The sequence below is a fragment of the Carcharodon carcharias genome, chromosome 4 (genome assembly GCF_017639515.1).
Source record: "Carcharodon carcharias isolate sCarCar2 chromosome 4, sCarCar2.pri, whole genome shotgun sequence".
Lineage (NCBI taxonomy): Eukaryota > Metazoa > Chordata > Chondrichthyes > Lamniformes > Lamnidae > Carcharodon > Carcharodon carcharias.
Window position 1 is genome coordinate 159,420,629 of NC_054470.1, and position 14,966 is coordinate 159,435,594.

Genomic DNA, 14,966 nt, shown 5'->3' on the forward strand with positions numbered 1-14,966 from the left:
AAATGGCAGACATTATGAGAGAGCAATTAGCAACAGATATGGAATATTGGGCTTCATAAATGGAGGCATTGAGTATAAAAGCAGTGAAGTTATGTCGAAGCTCTAGTTGGGCCACAACTGGAGTATTGAGTCCAGTTTTTAAAAATTCATTTACGGCTTGTGGTCTTCGCTGGCTGGGCCAGAATTTATTGCCCATCCCCAGTTGCCCTTGTAGTGATAGTGGTGAGAGTGAGCTGCCTTTGTGAATCGCTGCAGTCCAAGTGGTGTAGGTACACCCACAGTGCTGTTAGGAAGGAAGTTCCAGGACTTTGACCCAGTGACAGTGAAGGAACGGTGATATATTTGCAAGTCAGGATGGTGAGTGATTTGGAGAGGAGTTTCCAGGTGGTGATGTTCCCAACTATCTGTTGCCCTTGTCCTTCTAGATGGTGGTGGTCTTGGGTTTGGAAGGTGCTGCCTAAGGAGACTTGGTGAATTCCTGAAGTGCATCTTGTAGATGGTACACACTGCTGCTACTGTGTGTTGGTGGTGGAGGGAATGAATGTTTGTGGGTGTGGTGCCATTCAAGAGAGCTGCTTTGTCCTGGACAGTGTCAAGCTTCTTGGGTGTTGTGGGGCTGCACCCATTCAGGCAAATGTGGAGTATTCCATCACACTCCTGACTTGTGCCTTTTAGATGGTGGACAGGCTTTGGGGAGTTGGGAGGTGAGTTACTTGTGGCACGATTCCTAGCCTCTGACCTGCTCTTATAGCCACAGTATTTATATGGCTAGTCCAGTTCAGTTTCTGGTCAATGATAATCCCCAGGATGTTGATTGTGGGGGATTCAGTGATGGTAATGCCATTGAACATCAAGGGGCAATGGTTGGATTCTCTCTTGTTGGAGATGGTCATTCACGCCACACCTGTGTCAGGCAATGTTACTTGCCACTTGTCAGTTCAAGCCTGGATATTGTCCAGGTCTTACTGCATTTGGACATGGGCAGCTTCATTATCTGAGGAGCCGCAAATGGTGCTGAACATTGTGCAATCATCAGCGAGCATCCCCACTTCTGACCTTATGATTGAAGGAAGGTCATTGATGAAGCAGCTGAAGATGGTTGGGCCGAGGACACCACCCTGAGGAACTCCTGAAGTGATGTCCTGGAGATGACTGACATCCAGCAACCACAACCATCTTCCTTTGTGTTAGGCATGACTCCAATCAGTGGAGAGTTTTCCCCCTGATTCCCATTGACCCCAGTTTTGCTAGGGCTCCTTGATGCCACACTCGGTCAAATGCTGCCCTGACGTCAGGGGCAGTTACTCTCACCTTACCTCGGGAGTTCAGCTCTTTTGCCCATGTTTGAACCAAGGCTGTAATGTGGTCAGGAATGGCCCTGGTGGAACCCAGTGGGCATCAGTGAGCAGGTTGTGGCGAAGCAAGTGTGGCTTGATAACACTGTGATGACCCTTTCCAGTACTTTACTGATATCGAGAGTAGACTGATGGATCAGTAATTGGCGGGATGGATTTGTCCTGATTTTTGTGTACAGGACATACCTGGGCAATTTTCCACATAGCTGGGTAGATGCTGGTGTTGTAACTGCAATGGAATTGCTTGACAAGGGGTGTGGCAAATTCTGCAGCACAAGTCTTCAGTACTATTGCCAGAACATTGTCAGGGCCCGTAGCCTTTGCAGTATCCAGTGCCTTCAGCCATTTCTTGATATCATGTGGAGTGAATCGAATTGGCTGAAGATTGGCATCTGTGATGCTGGTGATCTCTGGAGGAGGCCGAGATGGATCATTCACTCGGCACTTCTGGTTGAAGATTGTACTGAAAGCTTCAGCTTTATCTTTTGCACTGCTGTGCTGGGCTCCTCCATCGTTGAGGAAGGAGATATTTGTGGAGCACCCCCTCTTCTAGTGAGTTGTTTAATTGCCCACCATCGTTCACGATTGGATGTGGTAGGACTGCAGAGCTTGGATCTGATCCATCGGTTGGGGATCGCTTAGCTCTGTCTATCACTTGCTGCTTTGCTGTTCAGCACATGAATAGTCCAGTGTTATTGCTTCAGGTTGACAAACCTCATTTTTAGGTATGCCTGGTGTTGCTCCTGTGGTGCCCTCCTGCACTCTCCATTGAACCAGGGTTGATACCCCGGCTGTTGGTAGAGTGGGGGATATGTCGGGCCACGAGGTTACAGATAGTGTTCGAGTACAGTTCTGCTGCTGATGGCTCACAGCACCTCATGGGTAGTAGTCTCGAGTTGCTGGATATGTTCAAAATTTATCCCATTTAGCACGGTGGTAGTGCCACACAACACGATGGAGGGTATCCTCAATGTGAAGCTGGGACTTCGTTTCCACAAGGGCTATGAGGTGGTCACTCCTACTGAATCTGTCATGGACAGATGCATCTGCGGCAGGCAGGTTGGTGAGGATGAGGTCAAGTATGTTTTTCCCTTGTGTTGGTTCCCTTGATTCAAATCTAGTAGCCATTTTATTTAGGCCAGTAGTGGGGCTGCCAAGCCACTTGATGATGGACATTGAAGTCCCCCACCCAGAGTGCATTCTGCACCCTTGCCACCCTCGATGCTTCCTTCAAGTGATGTTCAACATGGAGAAACACTGATTCATCAGCTGAGGGAGGGCAGTATGTGGTAATCTGCAGGAGGATTCCTTGCCCATGTTTTACCTAATGCCATGAGACATCATGAGGTCTGGAGTCAATGTTGAGTACTCCCGGGGCAGCTCCCTCCTGAATGTATACCACTGTGCTGTCACCTCTGCTGGGTTTCTCCTGCTGATGGGACAGGATGTACCCAGGGATGGTGATGGTGGTGTCAGGGACATTATCGGCAAGGTATGACTCTGTAAGGATGACCATGTCAGACTATTGCTTGACTGCTGCGAGCCAACTAGCCCAATTTTGGCACTAGTCCCCATGGGGAGGACATTGAAGGGTCGACAGAGCTGTGATCATCTTTTCTGGTGCCTAGGTCGATGCCGGGTGGTCTATCTGGTTTTTTTACAACTGAGGTCAAGTTTTGTTACAACTGTATGTCTTGCTGGGCCATTTCCGGGGGCATTTAAGGGCCTGGAGTCGCATGTAAGCCAGATCAGGTAGGGCGACACATTTCCTTCCCTAAAGGGGATTAGTGAACCAGATGGGTTTTTACAACAATTGGCAATGTTTCCATGGTCATCATTAGACTTCTAATTCCAAATTTGTATTGAATTCAAATTCATCTGCCATGGTGAGATTTGAACCCTGGTCCCTCGAACCCCAGAGCGTTATCCTGGGTCTCTGGATTACTAGTTCAGTGACAGTACCACTACACTGAAGCCTCCCCATTGAATTTGAATTCAATAAAAATCTGGAATTAAAAGTCTAATGATGATCATGGAACCACTGTAAAAACCCATTTTGTGCACTAATGTCCTTCAGGGAAGGAAATCTGTCGTCCCTGCCTGGTTTGGCCTACATGTGACTCCAGACCCACAAAAATGCAGTTGGCCCTAAGATGCCCTCTGAAATTGCTACCGCACTTTTTTAGCAAGGGTATGATGGTCATGAGGAGGTGCAGAGGAGACTTACCAGAATGAAGGATTTTAGCTACCGGGTGAGGTTGGAGAAGCTGGGGTGGTTCTCCTCAGTAATGAAAGCTGAGGGGCGATTTGATATGAGTGTACAAAATTATGACTGACTTACTACAAAGAAAAGCAGTTCCCATTGGCTGCTGGTACAAGGACTGCGGGGGGAAGGGGGAGAGGGGCTAACTGATTTAAGATTTTGGGCAAGATATGCAGGGGAATGTAAGGAAGAACTTTTTTAAGTAGCAAGTGGTAATGAACTGGAACTCGCTGCCTTCAGGTCTGGTGGAAGTGGAGGTGATGAGAGATTTTTAAAAGGAAATTGGATAGACACTTGAGGGAAATAAATTTGCAGGGCTATGTGGATAGAGCTCAAGAATTTGACTGACAAGATTGCTCTACAGAGAGCCAGGATGGGTCAAATAACCTCTTGTGCTGTTATGACTCCCTGACTTCCATAAATTATTAATAAATTAATAAGGGTGAGCTGTGAGGCAGTCTTAGAAATGTGCTGCCTATACAAAAGTCTGAACTAGAAAGTTACATCAGGTACTGCAGGAGTGCTGATCTGCTGCACTCACTATTGAAGCTCTGTATCTTCCATATATTCATCCTAAAATGTTTTTTGATGGTGGACGTTCTTTCAATTGATAGCCCCATGAAAAGCTTTAGAATTGTAATGTATGAATACCTTGTATTAATAATTTAGCATGAAGAAAGCTCTGCCTAGGTTAAGTTACTTATGTTAATGTTGCCTGCCCTTGAGATGAGTGATGTCTGTGAATGTGATCGTATCACATAAAATATACTGTGCCATGCAGCCAGGATTGCAGCATTAGTTGTGAAGTTCAGTGGGTGAGAGCACAAAATGGGCACTATAAACAAATTTAGTTTTTCAGTCAGCTTGCCTGTGGAGCAAGCCAAATAGCTACACTCATAGAATTATAGAATGGTTACAGCACAAAAGGAGGCCACTCAGCCTGTTGTGTTTGTGCTGACTCTGAAGGAAGTGTTCACTTCGTGGTACTCTACCGCCTGCTCTCCGTGGTCCTGCACAATTTTTCTTTTCGGGTAATAATCCAATTCACTCTTGAATGCTTCAATTAAACCTCCCTCCATCACACTCTCAGGAGTGCATTCCAGCCTCTAACCACTCACACTGCGTGAAAAAATTTTTCCTCACGTTATCATTGTTTCTTTTGCCAATTACTTTAAATCTGTGCCTGCTGGTTCTTGATCTTTTCATCAATGGGAATAGTTTCTCCCTCTCTACTTTGTCCAGAACCCTCAAAATTTTGAATACCTGTATCAAATCTCCCCTTGACCTTCTCTTCTCCAAGGAAAATAGTCACCAAAAGATTCAGCTGGTATGAAAAAGTCCTGTTGAAAATGTGGAGAACAGGAGTGTGTAAAAAGTACTGAAAAGTAATATTAATTGCACAGTGGCAGAAATACATTCAATGACAAGAGCTTGCATTATATAGTGCCATTAATTGCTGAAACATCCATATGCACCTCAAATAAGGGTAACCAGACAATGGTGGACACTAAAACAAAGAAGACATTAGGAGGGGTGATGAGAAGATTCGTCAGAAAGATGGGCTTTATGCAGGGCTTTAAAATGGGCGTAGGAGCTGGAGACGTGAAGTTTGGGGCTCAGGTATCTAAAGGCACAGCTGCTAATGGTGGGTCACAGAATACGGAATTCGCAAGGGGCCAGAGTTAAAGGAATGCAGAGCTTGTGGAGGGTTGTAGAGATTGCAGAAATGGTGAGTGGCAAGGTTTTTTTATTCTTTCATGGATGTGGGTGTCGCTGGCAAGGCCAATATTTGTTCCCCATTCCTAACTGTCCTTGAACTGACCTAGCTTGGTCATTTATAGAGGGCAGTAAATAGTCAACCCACATTGCCGTGGTTCTGGAGTCACACATAGGCCAGACCAGGTAAGGATTTCCTTCTCTAAAGGACGTTAGTGAACTAGGTGGGTTTTACAACAATCGATGATATCTTCATAGTCACCATCACTGAATTCAAGTTACACCAGCTGCCATGGTGGGATTTGAACCCATGCCCCCAGAGCATTAACCTAGGTCTCTGGATTACTAGTCCAGTGACATTACCACTACCCCACCATCTCGCCGGTGATCATAATGAGATTTAAAAACTGGGATGTGAATTTTAAATTTGAGGCATTTGGAGACTAGGAAACAATATAGCTCAACAAGTGCAAGCGTAATGGGCGAGCAAAACTTGGGGTGGGATAGGATATGGGCAGCAGTTTTTTTGGATGTGTTGTAAGTTGTGGATGATGGGAGGCCAGCCAGGAGAGCATTGGAATATTTGAGTCTGGAGGTGACAAGGCATTAATGAGTCTTTCAGCAATAGAAAGGCTGAATCAGAGACCAGGGCTGGTGACTATGGTAATGTTTGTAGGTGGTCTTTTTGTTAGAGAAGATATGGGGTAGGAAACTCATCCTGACATCAGTTAGGACACTGATGCTGCAAACAGTTGACTTCAACCTGAAACAGTGTCTGGCACGAGGCATCGCATGGTAAAGTCTGGAATCAAAGACAATAGCTTTGGCTTTCCTAATGTTTCATGACATGTCTTGTTATTTGTGCTCTGCTCGAAGGCAGGTTCTTGGCTCATTGCCTGTTAATTCTTCATGCTGAGCCATTTTCTTGGCAGCTTTTTCCAGTGGCAGTTTGCCTTGCCCTGCCCCAGAGAGTAGAAGGTAAAGGAGACAGGTCCCACATCTACCTCAGCTGGAGCAGGAATTAAACTCGGTGTTATTCTGAACCTCATGCTACCCATCTAGCCAACTGAACTAACTGACCCCCTTCCTAGTGTTTAACTAGAAGCTCATCCAGGACTGGATGTTGGATCTGACAGCATAATGGAGGGATTGAGAGAGAGGGTGAAGAGGTAGAATTGGATGTCTTTGTCTTCTGGTGATCTTGCTAAAGGAGAGTCTTGTAGATGAAGAAGAGGAGGGCATCAAGGTGAAATCTTGGACTCTGGAGATAAGAGTATGAGGGTGGGAAGAGAAGCCACTCCTGGAGATGTTTGACTGAAATCAGTTAGATAAATGGAACCAAGTGAGAGCGTTCCCAAAAAGCTAGACAGTGGAAAGAGGAATTGGATGGAGGACAGTGTGGTTGCCCCATACCAAAGTTTAAGAAATTGAGAAAGACAATGAAAGTGAGAATATCCCTGGACAGACTCAGAGGCTATCATTCATGACTTTAATTCAGGCCATTTACATGCAAAAACTGGCTCAGAGTTGAAGGGAAGGAGGGAATGGATTTAGGAGGCAATATGTTCAAGGGCTTTGCGGGGAACAGGAAGGTTAGAGGTGGGGCATTGGTTTGCATCAACTATGGAAGTGAGGGATGGTCTTTTGAGGGTGGAGTTGGTGGTTGGTGGGGCATAAGGGAGACGGCAGAGAAACTAGAGAACAATGCAGGCTTAGGGCTACGGTGCAGAATAGCCATAGGGAAGACTTGGCTTGGGGGAGGATCACAAGGGGAAGAGATGTACTGAAGTGGTGTGTGACTTGGAGGTGGTGATGATCCAATGACATTACTAATCATGTCTTGTTGATCAAGGTTATAGCTGGGGGTCAGTGTTGACACAAACCTGGCAGATTGATGCTGTGCAGAATGTCTGTGGTGGGAGGGGAATGGATATTGAGTGCAGTTGTAGGGGTGCTAATCAAATGAACAACACTGCTGTACGTGGTTAAAAGCAAAATACTGTGAATGCTGGAAACCTGGAACAAAAACAGAAAATGCTGGAAAAACTCAGCAGGCCTAACAGCATGTGTGGAGAGAAAAACAGAGTTAACATTTCGAGTCCATATGACTCTTCTTCAGAGCTAAAAAAAAGTAAAAATGTGAAGAAGTTTATACTGTTTAAGGGGGGTGGAGCAGGTGAAGTTGGATAGAAGGCCAGCGATAGGTGGGGACAAAGGAGAGATTGACAAAGATGGCATGAACAAAAGGACAAAGAGGATGTTAATGGTAGTGGTAAGGGCTAAAGGAGGTGCTGATGGTGGCATTAAGGTAAGAAAGCAGAAGGTGATTATAGGACAAGGGTAAGCACTCTGAAAAGAACAACATCAACAAGTGACAGTGGCCCTTTTGGGGGTGGAGTGGGGTGAGGGGATGGTGGTGGGGGAAAAGAGATCAAAAATAGGATAAAAGGTGGGGATAAAACAATGAATAAATGAATGAAAATGAATAAAAATAAATAGATAAAAAGTAAAAAATAAAAATGAATATTGAAAAAAAGGTTTACAAAGGGCTGAGGATAGAAGAGAGAGTTCACGGTCTGAAGTTGTTGAACTCAATGTTAAGTCCGCAAGGCTGTAAAGTGCCTAATCGGAAGATGAGGTACCGTTCCTCCAGTTTGCGTTGAGCTTCACTGGAACAATGCAGCAGGCCAAGGATGGATATGTGGGTATGCGAGCAGGATGGTGTGTTGAAATGGCAAGTGACGGGAAGATCTGGGTCATGCTTGCTGACAGACAGAAGGTGTTCCGCAAAGCGGTCATCCAGTCTGCGTTTGACCTCCCCAATGTAGAGGGGATTGTGTTGGGAGCAGCGAATGTGGTAGACCAAATAGAAGGAGGTACAAGTGAAGAGCTGCTTCACCTGAAAGGGGTGTTTGGGCCCTTGGACGGCAAGGAGGGAGGAGGTAAAGGGACAGGTGTTGCTTCTTCTGCAATTGCATGGGAGAGGGATGAGGGGTTGAGGCTGATGGAGGAGTGGACTACGTTGTCCTGGAGGGAACGGTCACTATGGAATGCTGACGTGGGAGGTGAAGGGAAGATGTGTTTGGTGGTGGCATCATGCTGGAGTTGGCAGAAATGGTGGAGAATGATCCTTTGAAATGTGGAGACTGGTGGGGGGAAAAGTGAAGACAAGGGGGACCCTATCATGGTTCTGGGAGGGGGAGGAAGGTCTGAGGGCAGAGGTGCGGGAGATGGTTTGGACACGTTAGGGCCCTGTCAACCACAGTGGGTGGGAAACCTCGGTTAAGGAAGAAGCCAGACATGTCAGAAGTGCTCTTTTGGAAAGTGGCATCATCAAACAGATGTGAGGGAGGCGAAGGAACTGAGAGAGTGGGATGGAGTCCTCACAGGAAACAGGGTCTGAGGAGCTACTGTACATAGTGTTGAATTTGTTGAGTATTAGTGTTGACCAGAACTGAACTGGACTAGCAATATAAATACTGTGGCTACAAGAGTAGGTCAGAGCTAGGAATCATGCGACGAGTAACTCGCCTCCTGACTCCCCAAAGCCTGTCCACCATCTACAAGGCACAAGTCAGGAGTGAGATGGAATACTCCCTACTTGCCTGGACGAGTGCAGCTCCTACAACATTGAAGAAGCTGGACACCATCCAGGACAAAGCAGTCTGCTTGATGGGGCACCACAACCACAAACATTCATTCCCTCCACCACCGACACACAGTAGCAGCAGTGTGTACCATCTACAAGATGCACTGCAGGAATTCACCAAGGATCCTCAGACAGCTCCTTCCAAACCCACGACCACTTACACCTAGAAGGACAAGGACAAGGACAGCAAATAGATGGGAACACCACCACCTGGAAGTTCCCCTCCAAGTCACTCACCATCCTGACTTGGAAATGTATTGCCTTTCCTTCACTGTCGCTGGGTCAAAAGCCAGGAACTCCCTTCCTAACAGCACTATGGGTATGCCTACCCCACATGGACTGCAGCGGTTCAATAAGGCAGCTCATCACCACCACCTCAAGACAACTAGGGATGGGCAATAAATGCTGGCCCAGCCAGAGAAACCTACATTCCATGAATGAACTAAAAAAAAATTGTTGCAACTGTACTTATTCAGGCAAGTGGTGAGTGTTCTCTCACAATCCTGTCTTGAGTTTTGTAGATATTTGAGAGGCTGTGAGGGATCAGGAGGTGATCCACTCATCAGACAGTGTTTCATAAAACTTTCTTCACCGTAGGGCTACCAAACATAATTGCTGAATGAAAGCACTGTATACAAGTAATGTGCAACATGGAAAATGTACACCACACAATAACACCCTGCACAGCTTTTGGGTCTTAAATTGACCAAAAGGTTTGGTGGTAAATAAACAACGGGAAACATTTAAAGAAACAATTCAAAATGTTCTACAAAAATATATTCCATTTAAAAACGAAACAAAAACTCAGCAAAGAAGATCCATCTGTGGCTTACTAAGGGAGTTAAGGATAGCATTAGATTTAAAGAAGAGGCATAAGAAGTTGCAAAGAATAGTAGTAAGCCTGAGGATTGGGAAGTATTTTATAAACCAGCAAAGGGCCACTAAAATGTTGATAAAAAGGGGAAAATAGAATGAGAGTTAACCAACCAGCAATTTAAAACCGATTGTAAGAGCTTTTACAAGTATATGGAAAGGAGGGGAGTATAAGGTAAATATTGGTCCCTTCGAGACAGAGACGGGAGAAATTATCACGGAAATGAGGAGACATTGCACATTTTTTTTTTGTCTTCATGAAAGAAGACACAAGTTACATACCAAAAATGAGGAAGTTAAGGTAATTAATATCAACAGAGAAAAATTACTGGAGAAACCGAAGGGACCAAAATCTGGCAAATCCCCAGGACCTGATGGCCTACATTTGAGAGTTCTAAAAGAGATAGCTGCAGAGATACTGGATGCACTGGCTATGATTTTTTCCTAAATTCTAGAACAGTTCCAGTAGCTTGAAAGTAGCAAATATAACACTGCTATTCAAGAAAGGAAGGAGAGGATAAAAAGGGAACTACAGGCTAGTTATCTTGACAACAGTCATCAGAAAAATGCTGGAATCCATTATTAAGGAAGGCTTAACGATCAGACAAAGTCAGCATGATTTTGAAGGGTAAATCCTATTTTACGAATTTATTATAGTTTTTTTGGGGATATTACTAATGGGACAGACAAAGGGGAGCCAGTAGACATAATATACTTGGATTTCCAAAAGGCATTCAATAAGTTGCCAAACAAAAGGTTAATGTACAAGATAAGGACTCATAGAGTTGGAGGTAATACATTAGCATGGATAAAGGATTAGTTAACAGGAAAGATGCAGATAGTAGAGTGGAGTGCTGCAAGAATCAGTGCAGATGCTCCAGCTATTTACGATCTATTTTAGCAATTTGGATGAAGAGACAGAGTAATGTATCTAAGTTTGCTGATGATATGAAGTTGGGTAGGGATGTAAGCTTTGAGGATTATGCATAGAGGCTGTAAAGAGATTTGGATTTTGGATTTTCCGGCCCTGCTGCAGGTGAGGTGGCACCCCAGCCAAAAGTCCGTTGACAGGTGGTGGGACCGGAAGATCATGGTGGTGGGTGGGTGCAGAAAATCCCACCACAGAGTGGGCAACATGGTGGCAGATGGAGTTTAAAGTGGGGAAGTATGAGGTTATTCACCTAGTAACAATAGAAAAGTAGAATATTTTTGAAAGGTGTGAATGTTGATGTTCAGAGAGACTTAGTGTTGTTGTACGCGATGTACAAGCCTCTAGATAAAGGGGGAAAAAATGTGCCCAACATCGCCCTCATACTGATGGCCACCTTTGTGTGTGGCTGCATCAAGCGGTGCATAGACCCCCAGTACGAAAACACCAAGTGTCACTACGTGCTGAGGTTCTACCTGTCCCCAGTGTTGCGAAGGATGGGTCTGGCCACGCTGCCATGGAATGCTCCAAGTAGTTGGACCGTGCCGTACCACCTGACCCTTATGGAAAAATTTATGCAGAGAAACCGCTTTGACCACAAGTCCATCAGGCAGTGGTTGGCACGTAACGTCTTGGAGGCCCTGCGGGAAAAGGAGAGGGTGGATCCTGTGGGATGGTTTCCTGAACAGACTGTCAAAGTCATTTGGCAGAATGCCTTATTGCCAGAACTTTCCAACAAGCACCAAGACGTAGCTTGGCTGGTGGTGAGAAAAGCCCTCCCCGTCAGATCCTTCCTACACGCCAGGAGTTTCACCCCCTCGGCACGTTGCCCTCAAGGGGGCTGTGGTGGGGAAGAGACTGTTGTTCATCTCCTTGTAGATTGTGCCTTTGCAAAGAAGGTCTGGAGAGAGATGCAGTGGTTTCTGTCGAGGTTCATCCCGAGCAGTTCTGTGACACAGGACTCTGTGCTCTACGGGCCGTTCCCAGGGACACACACCAAGACAAACATCAACTGCAGCTGGAGGATCATCAACTCGGTGAAAAATGCTCTTTGGTCTGCCCGAAACTTGTTGGTCTTCCAGTGTAAAGAGTTGTCCCCGACTGAGTGTTGCAGACTGGCACAATCCAAAGTCCAGGATTACGTGCTGAGGGACGCACTAAAGCTTGGGGCAGCCGCCGCAAAGGCACAATGGGGAAGGGTCGCTGTCTAAGACTTTTCTGCCACAGTGCACCGACAGGCTGGGAACTGTTTAGAACCCCTCGGGTTGTACAGCTCAAAATGAATGTCAGTAAATGATTGTAATATTGATTTATTGTATTGATGCATTTCGTGATACATGTTGTAAAAGTTGAACGTGATTGTACTTTTGTGATGGTGATTTTGAAATGGTTTGGAATGTTCTTGAAGATATTTTATGAATAAAGTATATTTTTGCAAAAAAAAGACTTGTTATATAAGGAGCACAGAGAAGCAGCATGCAAGTACAACAAGCAACTAGGAAGGCAATGGGATGTTTGCCTTCATTGTAAGGGGGTTGGAGTACAAGAATAAGGAAGTCTTGTGGCAATTGTACAGGGCTTTAGTGACATCCCCCCGAGAGTTACTGTATGGAGTTTTGGTCTCTATATTTCAGGAAGGATATGCTAGCCTTGGAGGTAGTGCAATGAAGGTTCACTAGCTTGGCTCCTGGGATGAGAAGATCGTCCTATGACGGGAGGCTGAGCAGATTGGGTCTATATTCTCTGGAGTTTAGAAAAATGAGAGATGATTTTATTGAAACATACATGAATCAGCAGGGGCTAGATAGGGTAAACACATAAGAGGTTGTTTCCTATGATTAGGGAATCTAGAGCATGGGCACAGCCTTGAATAAGGTGTCGATCACTTAGGACTGAGATGGTTGTGAATCTTTAGAATTGTCTACCTCAGAGTTGTGGATGCTTTGTCATTGAAAGGTTGCACAAATTGGGTCTATATTCTCTGAAGTTTAGAAGAATGAGAGATGATGCGATTGAAACCATCAAGGTTCTGCAGGGGCTTGACAGAGCAGGCACTGAGGGATTGTGAAACTTTTGGAATTGTTTACCCCTGAGGGTTGTGGATGAACCATTATTGAGTATATTGAAAACTGAGACCAGTAGACTTTGATCTCGGGGATATGGGGAGTGGGCAGGAAAGTAGAGTTGAGATAGAAGATTAGCCATAATCAAATTGAATGGCAGAGCAGACTCGAGGAGCTGTATGGTCTACTCCTCTTATTTCTTTTGTTATTGCTAGGTGATACTCAAGTTTTCCCTTCAGCAAAATAACAAAGTACATTTCTCTTTTGCAGCCATTGTGGATGATGAAAGACTCTCTGCGGAGGAAATGGATGAAAGGAGGCATCAGAATATTGCCTATGAATATTTATGTCACCTAGAAGAAGCCAAACAGTATGCATCATTTGAACTTTCTACTTAATACTGTGTAATAGAATTTGTTGATCAAAGTGATCATAAATGTTCATAAAACATTTTGATTTGAAGTTGAAATCAGCCCAGCATGTTTTTCCCAAGAATGTGAAATCTAAGGTATGTTGGTGCACAGGTTGGCATCAAGGCTGGACTCTCTCATTTCGATAGGAGCAATCAAACTCCCTGATACACCTAAGATAAAAGCAAAATCCTGTGGATGCTGGAAATCTGAAACAAAAACAGAAAATGCTGGAAAGACCTGGCAGGTCTGACAGCACCTGTGTAGAGAAAAACAGTGCTAACATTTCGAGCCCGTATAACACTCTTCAGAGCTAAAGAGAAGTAGAAATGTGATGAAATTTACACTGTTTAAGGGGGGTGAAACAGGTGAAACTGGATAGAAGGCCAGTGATAGGTGGGGGCTAAAGAGAGATTGACAAAGATGTCATGAACAAAAGTACAAAGGGACTGTTAATGGTAATGGTAAGGGCTCAAAAGGTGCTGATAGTGGCATAAAGGTAAGAAAGCACAATGTGATAATAGCAGAACAAGGGTGCTCACTCTGAAAGAACAACATTGAACAAGTAATGGATAGCCCTTTCAGGGGTGGGGAGGGGGCAATGGTGGGGAATTCATTTCCACTTCTCTTCCAAGAATGCCTACCTTGAAGATGTAGTGCTCTTCTCTCCGACAGGGTTTCTATTTGTCTCTTTTCCTCTGCTCACCTTCATTGCTTTCCATTTTCCTCCTGGTGTTTGACAAGGTGTTTACCAAAACTCACTTTCACAGCCATATTTCCTTCCTCAGCAACTGTCTCCATCTCCAACTTACCCCACGTGGATTCTAACTGACGTTCCATCCCTCATGTTTTGAATCCACCCAGGATTATAGGTATCTCCAACGCATACAACGTTCCTCAGACTGCTGTTCTTGCCACATCCTGAGATCCAATTCGGTGCCATGTGCCACCATATGAACATACATGAACTCTCCCCCCCCAGCAGCATCGACTCATCCTATTTCAAAGGTGTCATTGTTTTATCCCCTTTCTATCCCCCCTTTTTATCCCATTTTGTATCCTTTTTTTCCCCCACCCCACCCCTGAAAAGGCCATCTTACTTGTTAAATGTTGCTCTTTCACAGAGGGTTCTGCTATCATCACATTCTGCTTTCTTACCTTTATGCCACTGTCATCACCTTTTTTAGCCCTTACCATTACCATTAACACTCCTTGTCCTTTTGTTCATGACATCTTTGTCAATCTCCCTTTAGCCCCCGCCTTCTATCCAGCTTCACCTGCTCCACCAACCCCCACCCCCTTAAACAGTGTAAATTTCATCACATTTCTACTTCTCTAGCTCTGAAGAAGGGTCGTATGGACCCAAAACGTTAACTCTGTTTCTCCCTCCACAGATGCTGTCAGACCTGTTGAGTCTTGCCAGCATTTTCTGTTTTTGTCCCACATTCATTTGCATGGCTTGGTTGGCAGCACAATCATCTGAGTCAGTTCCCCAATCCACAATTTGTGCATAATCTAAGATGATGCTGCATTTTAGGAAGCAGCACCTTGAGACGGACTGAGGCTCTGTCTACCTGTTCTAACAATGTAAGTTGATGTCAAGTACCCCATGAAGTTGTTCAGGGGGATAAGTAGAAAATTCTTCCACTGTCCTGACCAGCATTTCTTCTTCAACCAAAACTCCTTAAAAACAAAAATCATACTAACTG

At 44.9% G+C, this 14,966-nt stretch overlaps 1 protein-coding gene across 2 annotated transcripts in view; it reads left to right on the forward strand.

The window, feature by feature from the left end:
* The window catches only part of iqgap2 (IQ motif containing GTPase activating protein 2), a 393,779-nt gene that overhangs the window by 36,233 nt on the left and 342,580 nt on the right, over positions 1-14,966 (forward strand). For both annotated transcript variants that reach the window (XM_041185732.1, XM_041185733.1), the window contains exon 2: positions 13,118-13,217. In XM_041185732.1, the coding sequence (XP_041041666.1) occupies positions 13,118-13,217 (100 nt within the window). The remainder of the gene's footprint in view (positions 1-13,117; positions 13,218-14,966) is intronic.